The sequence below is a fragment of the Oncorhynchus masou genome, chromosome 16 (assembly GCF_036934945.1).
Source record: "Oncorhynchus masou masou isolate Uvic2021 chromosome 16, UVic_Omas_1.1, whole genome shotgun sequence".
NCBI lineage: Eukaryota > Metazoa > Chordata > Actinopteri > Salmoniformes > Salmonidae > Oncorhynchus > Oncorhynchus masou.
The window spans coordinates 34,634,947-34,645,296 of NC_088227.1; the positions used below are offsets into that span (position 1 = coordinate 34,634,947).

The 10,350-nt window shown below is 41.1% G+C and overlaps 1 protein-coding gene and 1 long non-coding RNA gene across 2 annotated transcripts; one reads left to right on the plus strand and one right to left on the minus strand.

Moving 5' to 3' along the window:
* Window positions 1-260: 260 nt before the first annotated feature.
* On the minus strand, window positions 261-5,015 carry LOC135557884 (uncharacterized). The gene is made up of 4 exons (XR_010458278.1): window positions 4,818-5,015; window positions 2,774-2,883; window positions 2,041-2,115; window positions 261-1,383 (listed from the first exon to the last, which is right to left on the minus strand). It is a non-coding gene; the product is annotated as an uncharacterized LOC135557884 (long non-coding RNA).
* Window positions 4,930-8,923, plus strand: LOC135557883 (fos-related antigen 2-like). The gene is made up of 4 exons (XM_064991572.1): window positions 4,930-5,541; window positions 5,826-6,071; window positions 6,785-6,892; window positions 7,015-8,923. Exons 1-4 carry the CDS (start codon window positions 5,428-5,430, stop codon window positions 7,567-7,569), a joined length of 1,023 nt encoding a protein of 340 aa, XP_064847644.1. The 5' UTR covers window positions 4,930-5,427; the 3' UTR covers window positions 7,570-8,923.
* Window positions 8,924-10,350: the final 1,427 nt, after the last annotated feature.

Here is a 10,350-nt window from a genome sequence, read left to right on the forward strand (position 1 = left end):
AGGACCTTGAAATGCTTTTTACGAAGCCACCCCTTTGTTGCCTGGGCGGTGTGTTTGGGATCATTGTCATGCTGAAAGACCTAGCCACGTTTCATCTTCAATGCCCTTGCTGATGGTAGGCTTTGTTACTTTAGTCCCAGGTCTCTGCAGGTCATTCACTAGGTCCCCCCGTGTGGTTCTGAGATTTTTGCTCACCGTTCTTGTGATCATTTTGACCCCACGGGGTGAGATCTTGCGTGGAGCCCCCTTGAACTTTGCAACCTTTTGCCACATTTCAGGCTTCAAACAAAGATATAAAACTGTATTTTTTTTGTGAAGAATCAACAACAAGTGGGACACAATCATGAAGTGGAACGACATTTATTGGATATTTCAAACTTTTTTAACAAATCAAAAACTGAAAAATTGGGCGTGCAAAATTATTCAGCCCCTTTACTTTCAATGCAGCAAACTCTCTCCAGAAGTTCAGTGAGGATCTCTGAATGATCCAATGTTGACCTAAATGACTAATGATGATAAATACAATCCACCTGTGTGTAATCAAGTCTCCGTATAAATGCACCTGCACTGTGATAGTCTCAGTCTCATATATCTTTATGTTTGAAGCCTGAAATGTGGCAAAAGGTCGCAAACGTCAAGGGGGCCGAATACTTTCGCAAGGCACTGTATCTCCCTCACTAGCTTTAAGCACCAACTGTCAGAGCAGCTCACAGATTACTGCACCTGTACATAGCCCACCTATATTTTAGCCCAAACAACTACCTCTTTCCCTACTGTAATTTAATTAATGTATTTATTTTGCTCCTTTGCACCCCATTATTTTTATTTCTACTTTGCACATTCTTCCATTGCAAATCTACCATTCCAGTGTTTTACTTGCTATATTGTATTTACTTTGCCACCATGGCCTTTTTTTTGCCTTGACCTCCCTTATCTCACCTCATTTGCCCACATTGTATATAACTTGTTTGTACTGTATTATTGGCTGTATGTTTGTTTTACTCCATGTGTAACTCTGTGTCGTTGTATGTGTCAAACTGCTTTGCTTTATCCTGGCCAGGTTGCAATTGTAAATGAGAACTTGTTCTCAACTTGCCTACCTGGTTAAATAAAGGTGAACAAAAAAATGGGGGAAAAAAGACAACTGGGAACTGAGCTCCGAATGGGAAAATATGTTTTGAACGGTAATCCAACTTGGAATTTCAAGTCGGGAACTCGGGCCTCCTTCTAGAGCTCAGACGTTCCGACCTGAAGATGACTGACATTATGATTCGACCTCGTTTTTCCCCGAGTTCCAAGTTGTCTTGAAAGCACCATAAATCCAGAGAATGACAGAATTTGATGACAACGTTTGCCCACAAGAAGGACCGCCGCGCCACCTTCCTGTTCAAGTGAGCACAGCACAACAATGGTAAGTCACAAAATTGGCATAATGTATTGTATGCTACTGCATAAATGATGTAATAGGCCAGGGATATACAGTGCATTCGGAAAGTATTCAGAACCCTTTACTTTTTCCACATTTTGTTACGTTACAACCTTATTCTAAAATGTAATTGTTTTTTTCCTCATCAATCTCCACACAATAGTATAATATGAGAAAGCAAAAACAGTACATTTTTCATTTTGGGAAATGTATTGCAAATAAAAACTGAAATATCACATTTACATAAGCATTCAGTCCTTTTACTCAGTACTTTGTTGAAGCACCTTTACCAGCAGTTACAGTCTCGAGTCTTCTTGGGAATGACGCTACAAGCTTGGAACAAGCTTATAGACCCTCTCAAGCTCTGTCAGGTTGGATGAGGAGTGTTAATCAACTTTAGAATAAGGCTGTAATGTAACAGAATGTCAAGGGGAAAAAGTCAAGGGGTCTGAATACTTTGCAAATGGACTGTATAAAGGCCAACTGAAATAATTGTTAAGGGGAATTCAAGTTTAAATCTCATGGATATAATAATTTGCATATGTCCCAGGATGCTTTGCAGTGCTACATTCCCAACTCCAAATGTTAGTTTTGATTGAAAACAAACATCTTACCTGTTAATGGGTCCAGCTTCAGTCAGTTGATTCTAGCCATCCTTTATGCTTGTTCTAGTCGAGCAGGTTCGTCTCCTATTCAGAGGAACCCCACTTTTGTTAGTGTCTTATTGGTCAAGGTCACACCAATTACTTAGCACTACATCTCATTCAGCCTATCAGCAGCCTTGATTCCCGGGACTTCAGTTTCAGTTGGTCTATGACCCCAACATGCTGTGTGGTCAGAAACGTGCTTTCCCAATCCTAATGAGCACTTCCACAGTTTTCCCTCCTGCTGAACTTTTCCTCTCGTGGACTGAATCCCTGTATGTCTGATGTTTAATTGTGCATGCATCTAAACGACCACATAGTTAATGTCAGTTATTACTGGACATGATTTTCAGATATCTGAACCATGAGTGGTCAAATGTGTGTGTGATGTGTGAGTGTGGACATCTTCCATTAAACTCCCCTTAACTTGGACATCTGCCTCATCCTTGTTCTGACCGGACATTCTGTAGTGGTTGCTACCGGCCTTAAGCCAGTACCTAAGGTTTCTTATTATATTATATTCATGGTCCTTTGATTCTCTACAACCCTACACCTTTTTTCCTGCTGTGAATACGCATATGGAATTTAAATGTGCTTTCCTAATCACCAAATAATTGTAAATAAAATAATTGAACTACATAAATGTAAAAACATATGTCAAATTGATGTTGAATATTAGAGCCAGATGCTCTCTTAATTCTACCCGGATGAGTTGCAGTGGTCTGGGGTGCAGGCTTCGAACTTGTAGCTGATGAGAGTCAAAGTGGTTTAATTCCACCTTCTGGGCAACACTGAAAATATATCTGCTTTCCTCTGAGAAAAAATAAAAGAATTGGCAAGATGGTTATGGAAAACAGCCGAAGTGGAATGAATTGCCAACAATAACAGAACTGTAGTAAAATGCACTTCAATCTAAAAAGCAATTATCACATTCCCTTTTCAAAGCAAAAAACCCAGTCTTCACACAAGTTTTACTACAAACACTATTAGACACAGTCAAGATTGCATTTATGTAACAACAGCAGATGTGAGGTGAATCAATACAAGATATGTAACCTACCTCAGTTACCTCACACTGTATGCACATGATGTGGGTTCAGCTATGCCTATCTCTCACAGTTCAACTATATATACAGTCCATTCGGAAAGTATTCAGACCCCTTGACATTTTCCACATGTTGTTACGTTACAGCCTTATTCTAAAATGTATTAAATACATTTTTTCCTCATCAATCTACACACAATACCCCAGGCTTTTAGACATTTTTGCAAATGTATTAAAAATAAAAAATAGAAATACCTTATTTACATAAGTATTCAGACCCTTTGCATAACACGAAATTGAGTTCAGGTGCATCCTGTTTTCATTCATCATCCTTGAGATGTTTCTACAACTTGATTGGAGTCCACATGTGGTAAATTCAATTGATTGGACATTATTTGGAAAGGCACACACCTGTCTATGTGAGTTCCCACAGTTGACAGTGCATGTCAGAGCAAAATCCAATCCATGAGGTCAAAGCAATTGTCTGTAGAGCTCCGAGACAGGATCGTGTTGAGGCACAGATCTGGGGAATGATACCAAAAAATGTCTGCATCATTGAAGATCCCCAAGAACACAGTGGCCTCCATCATTCTGAAATGGAAGAAGTTTATAACCACCAAGGACTTCATAGAGCCGTCCGCCCAGCCAAGATGAGCACTCGGGGGAGAAGGGCCTTGTTCAGGGATGTGAACAAGAACCCAATTGTCACTGACAGAGCTCCAGCGTTCCTTTGTGGAGATGGGAGAATCTTCCAGAAGGACAACCATCTCTGCAGTACTTCACCAATCAGGCCTTTATGGTAGAGTGGCCAGACAGAAGCCACTCCTCAGTAACATTTCAGTTTTTTATTTTTAACACATTTTCCAAAATTAAAACAAATTGCAGTTTTTTTCTCTCATCATGTGGAGATTGATGAGGACAAAAAAACATTTGAATCAATTTTAGAATAAGGCTGTAATGTAACAAAATATGGAAAACGTCAAGGGGTCTGAATACTTTCCAAATGCATTGTATAAATGCAGATGCCAAGTTGGCAGCGAGGGATTTAGGTCTCCAATGATAAAAACATATGTTGTGGCCTATTAATAATGTGAGACACGGTGTGCTGTGGGAACACCATGTTCTCCTTAAATACAGGAACAGCAGCCAGAGTTTAAGACCCTCCACAGATATACCCTGTGCCCTGCCATTGTCCACTCTGAAAAGAGGAGCATGTTAATCACACATAAAGCCCAGAGTTGAGCAGAGGGTCTGGTGAGCTCAGAATGAATGCATACACACACCATCCCAATAGGTGTAATTGTGGTCAGAAAGAGAAAGGCTAAACACACACACACAAACACACACAGGGGGAATCACTTTTCTCCTTTACAGAGAAATTCTGACTTCAATTTTTATATAGTTTTTATATTCCACTTTTTTTCAACACTCTTCTATCAATCAATATTTAATTAGGTTTCTTATCTACTGTTCCTCTGGACAACACAATGCAGACAATCTCAGTCTGTTGTGAGGGGAGGCTAAATGCCGAAGGGAGAGAACAAAAGACTGCTGTAAATTAAAGCTCATCCACTTTACATAATGAGGGAGACGGACATATAAAAGAAGACTGCCTTGAGGTCCAGCTGAAAAAGTCCTAGAGAGAATAAATAAAATATGTGTGCTTAAATACAGCAGTTATATGGCAATAACAACATCCAACCTCTGCTTACATCCGCTTGCTTCTGTCCAGATCTTTTACTCTGATTTCACAATTCATTCGCGGTTTCCTGTTTCCTGAGCGACATGTTGTTTTATCTGAAGCCCGAAGAAGCTAAGCCTACAGCTCTCATCTCTGCAGCGCTGGACGGAAACACTATTGTATGTGACGTCAATTAAACCGTGGTAGCGACCCACACACTTCAGCTCTGACGGCAATTGTCCTTTTTTTGGATGCCTGCGTCAGCAAGACCTTTTTAAAATCACCACATGGCATACATGGAATCAGTTGACCATATTTGCAATTTCCATGATGTGTTAAAGATTTTTTCAGACATTGTATTATCACCGAGGTACCGGATCTAGAATGTATCCCATTTGGCTATAAATAAGTTTCAGTCTTCACAGTCGCAGCTACCGCCGTCTCCCCGTGCGCCTGGACGATGATGTGCTCGTCCAGGCAGAACGATAGATTTCAACAGCATCACTTCATAAAATACAGTCTTTCTATTGACAAATGAACTATTTAATTGGTACTGGTAAACGGCGACTAAATAATTAGAGTTTTGTCCAAGGCATTCTGAGTGTTTGTTGGCTCGCGGAACACACGGACCATGCATCTGAACCACTCCGCGGACCACGAGACCACTCTCCGTGGCGGGAAAAGGAGTCAGCTCGAGCTCTCCTCCGTCGCCATCAATAGTTGGGCATCCTCAAAATCCCAACAGGTATTCGTATGCCTATTCTACATAAATTAAAATTACACGTTTGCTTCAAATAGCATACTTTGTGAAAAAAATACCATATATAGGCTATATTGATTGGTTGGTTAATTATGATAAAATGGAAATGAAGTGTAGGCAAGGTAAATAGGCTGAGGCAACTATTTCATTATTGAGTAGTACTACTTGGAAACAAGCTAAAACTGAAGCAGCCATAGCCTACCACTTTATAATGCAAAAGCTCATGTATCCTACTGTGTTTCAATTGTTATTTTTCTCTCCCTCGCCAGTATCCTGTCAAAATGCAGCTACCCAGCAGTTCCTTCATCCCCACCATCAATGCCATCACGTCCAGCCAAGAGCTGCAGTGGATGATCCAGCCAGCCATTCTAGCCTCCAAGCCTGGCCACTGCCTACCCTCTCACCCCTACCAGCCCCTGGACATCAGCAGTAGCCTGGGGCCTGGGAGCCACACAAGGCTCGGGGTAATACGGACAGTGGGCAACATGCATGGAAGGAGCAGGCGTAGTGATCAGGTAACAGTAAGCAAAGACACTGTACAGGAAGACCGAGAGGCTTTGACTAAGGGATATGGATATGTTGTTAGTATTGTGGATATAATAATGATAAAATACTGTTATTGCAATATACAGTTTTTCACAGTAGATCAAAATATCAATGTATTCATACTGCAATATATTTTATTTCTGTAAGTAGCCTATAGCAGTGGTTCCCAACTCAGTAGAGCTTGAAACTTTTTTGGGATGTTATAATATTAGAATGTACATGGTGCAATTTCTAAATTGGGTAGTGCATCATCAGTTCCTCTTGTCATGTCAGTCATTGTGAACTTTAGTAAGCCATTTGTCAGAAATGACCATATCAACTAGCGCATGTCAGCTAATGTTTTTTTATTTAGGTTTTTAACCCATATATATTGTTGTACATTTTTTTCCACTGAAATATCACATGCATACACATTAGGCATGGCAAAATGTGTAGATTTGCAGGAAATAAGCTTACAACCAGCAAAATTCTCTCCACCAACAAGGAGTGTGAACAGTTTGTGTCATGAACAGTGCTTGTGCCTATAGAAATAGATGCTGGAAGGGGGGCCCCCGAATGAAAAGGTTTGGGAACCACTGGTCTATAGTATCTCTCATGTTAGAGTTGACTGTTTTTATTCAAATGAATGACATATCCAGCCGAATGCTGTTTCTCACTGTTTCTCACTGTTTTCCATCAACAGTTGAACCCAGCTGAAGAGGAGAGGAGAAGGTTGAGGAGAGAAAGGAACAAGCTGGCTGCTGCCAAGTGTCGCAACCACAGGAAGGAGCTGACCGACCAACTGCAAGGAGTGAGTCCAAACAGAGAGAATGACCAGTCAGTCAATACTGTAGCTCTACCTACCTACGGTTTTGTAAGTATAGATGGATGTTGATGGTTATGAACTATGAACTCTGTTGTCTGTCCTATAAGGAGACTGATGAACTGGAGAGAGAGCAGGCCTGCTTGAAGACCCAGGTTGAGAGGCTCCAGGAGGAGAGAGAGAAGCTGGAGCGCATGCTCGTGTCGCATGCCCCAGTGTGTCTACTGGGCTGTGACGGCCATCCCCAGGCCCAGCCACTGCCCCCTCCTGCCCCGACCATGTACCCCACAGCCACCTCCCCCCTGGCCAAACCCCTGAGCCCCCCTCCTGCGATAAAGCAGGAGCCTCAGGAAGAGATGCTGTTCTCCTTTCACCACCATGAACACTGCGTCAACAAACCCACCTATCGCCATGTAGAAGAGTACTGTCCCAGTGTCGACAGCTTCACCGTCCCGTCCATGGTGAGCTGCAGCCCAGCCCGTTTGGTGGATCTATCCTGTCCCATGCTGTCTCACCATCACCCCAGCCTGAGTGGGCAGGATAGGTCATTCCGGGAAGAGGCCCTTCCCAACAACTTGCTCTCCAAGCCTCTCCCTGGTAGTGACATGAGTCTTGAGGATGGACTACTGGGACCACGATTCTCCCCCAACTTGTTAACTCTGTAGGGCAATGATTTACAGTAAAGTGGACAAATATAATGTACAGCGCTATACTGTACTTTAATCACTATGGCATGTTCAGATGCTATTCTTTGAAATACTTGACCAGCAACTGATTTGGTCTGCCTGGTACAATGGAACTAATGGAATTGTCCCAAAAGTACAAACTCCATGCTAAGGCCTAGATTCAATCCGATCGAGTGTTAAACTGTGATAGCAGACACACGAATAACGAATGTTTTTGCTGTCAGAGGTGGAACTGCGTTGGAGCCGTGAAATCGGTGAGTAGCTGCTCTTGCAATCATTGTCAAGAAGCCACATCTGTCCCCACTCGCTTTGGAAGTTTAGAGCGAGAAAGTGTAGCCTATATATCCAATTTGTAAGTCGCTCTGGATAAGAGCGTCTGCTAAATGACTTAAATGTAAATGTAAATAAATAATTACGCTCAAATTGAAAAATAATTAAACTATATAAAGAGGATTTCTATCAGCCTAATTGATGTGTAGATTCCTTCTCACATTCCAGTGTTCCAACTTGGTACAAGGCTGCATGGGATTTCTGTTAATGTGACTCTGTGAAGCCAATGGCAATGTCCACTTTAGGTATAATGCCTGGAGCCACTTGTGGATTTGACAGCTCTAACAGCAGTTCCTCATCTGACACCACCAAAACAACCACAATGCTGATGTCACTAAAGCGGTTCTGATTGAATAGAGCACTTTCTCAAGCACAGACTAGGCTATAGTATACTGTCAAGTATCTAAAAGTTTTTGAGCTCTGGAGAGGATTCTTCCCTTGTAAGAGGAAGATAAAGGTTTAACTAGATATTCTTTGTTAATCAGAAATTAACATCACAATTCCTTTACAAGTTTGGCTCTTGTCAATACTTCAATCATATCCATTTTCAAACTGAAAATCGATTGACTAGTAGTTTGGTTTGTTAGACGCTAGATGGTGCTGCAAGACATTGCCTTGGCACAACTGTAAAGCACTACTGTAAATCACAATGGCAAATATTTATTAACCACTAGTTCTGTTTAGTATTTAATTATTTAATTGCTGTGCCATTTATTAAAGCCAATCTGTATGTAGAAGCCATTTTATGATTTTAAGTTGGAATAATGGGTTGTCACGACAACACTGACAAATTTTATACAGTCAAATGTGATTTGAACACAATGCAAGCATTACTTACCATACATCTGAGGTAGAAGTGTCAAAGCAATATTGTCATCCACAATTATTTGCTATAATGTTGACCTTTATATTTATCTCATATTGTGTGTTATTCATTCTTGACGGTTTTCATTAGGTTTCAATGTATTATTCGAGGCAGTACAATAAATTAATAGGAAGAGTATTTGTTGTATAGTTTGCTGTGAGAAACATATTTTAAAATATGAATTGCTGGCAGTATGATCATAATATATAAGACCTCTCTGTAAGAATACAGACTCTGGGGACAAAACATAATCTACAGTTGAAGTCGGAAGTTTACATACACCTTAGCCAAATACATTTCAACTCAGTTTTTCACAATTCCTGACATTTAATCCAAGTACAAATTCCCTGTTTTAGGTCAGTTGGGATCATTTTAAGAATGTGAAATTTCAGAATAATAGTGGAGAGAATTATTTATTTCAGCTATTATTTATTTCGTTACATTCCCAGTGGGTCAAAAGTTTACATACACTCAATTAGTATTTGATAGCATTGCCTTTAAATTCTTTAACTTGGGTCAAACATTTCAGGTAGCCTTCCACAAGCTTTCCACAATACGTTGGGTGAATTTTTTGCCCATTCCGCCTGACAGAGCTGGTGTAACTAAGTTAGGTTTCTAGGCCTCCTTGCTCGCACACGCTTTTTCAGTTCTGCCACAAATTTTCTGTAGGATTGAGGTCAGGGCTTTGTGATGGCCACTCCAATACCTTGACTTTGTTGTCCTTAAGTCATTTTGCCACAACTTTGGAAGTATGCTTGGAGTCATTGTCCATTTGGAAGACCCATTTGCGACCAAGCTTTAACTGATGTCTTGAGATGTTGCTTCAATATATCCACATAATTGTCCTCCTCATGAAGCCATCTATTTTGTGAAGTGCACCAGTCCCTCCTGCAGCAAAGCACCCCCACAACATGATGCTGCCACCCCCATGCTTCACAGTTGGGATGGTGTTCTTCAGCTTTCAAGCCTCCCCCTTTTTCCTCCAAACACGACAAGGGTCATTATGACCTTACAGTTGAATTTTTGTTTCATCAGACCAGAGGACATTTCTCCAAAAAGCACGGTCTTTGTCCCAATGTCCAGTTGCAAACCGTAGTCTGGCTTTTTTATGGCTGTTTTGGAGCAGTGGTTTGTTCCTTGCTGAGTGACCTTTCAGGTTATGTCGATATAGGGCTCGTTTACTGTGGATATAGATACTTGTGTACCTGTTTCCTCCAGCATCTTCACAAGGTCATTTGATGTTCTGGGATTGATTTGCACTTTTCGCACCAAAGTAGGTTCATATCTAGGAGACAGAACACGTCTTCTTCCTGAGCGGTATGACAGCTGAGTGGTCCCATGGTGTTTGTACTTGTGTGCTATTGTTTGTACAGATGAACGTGGTACCTTCAGTCATTTGGAAATTGCTCCCAAGGATGAACTAGACTTGTAGAGGTCTACAATTTTGTTGGCTGATTTCTTTAGATTTTCCCATGATGTCAAGCAACGAGGCACTGAGTTTGAAGGTAGGCCTTGAAATACATCCACAGGTACACACCCAATTGACTCAAATGATGTCAGTTAGC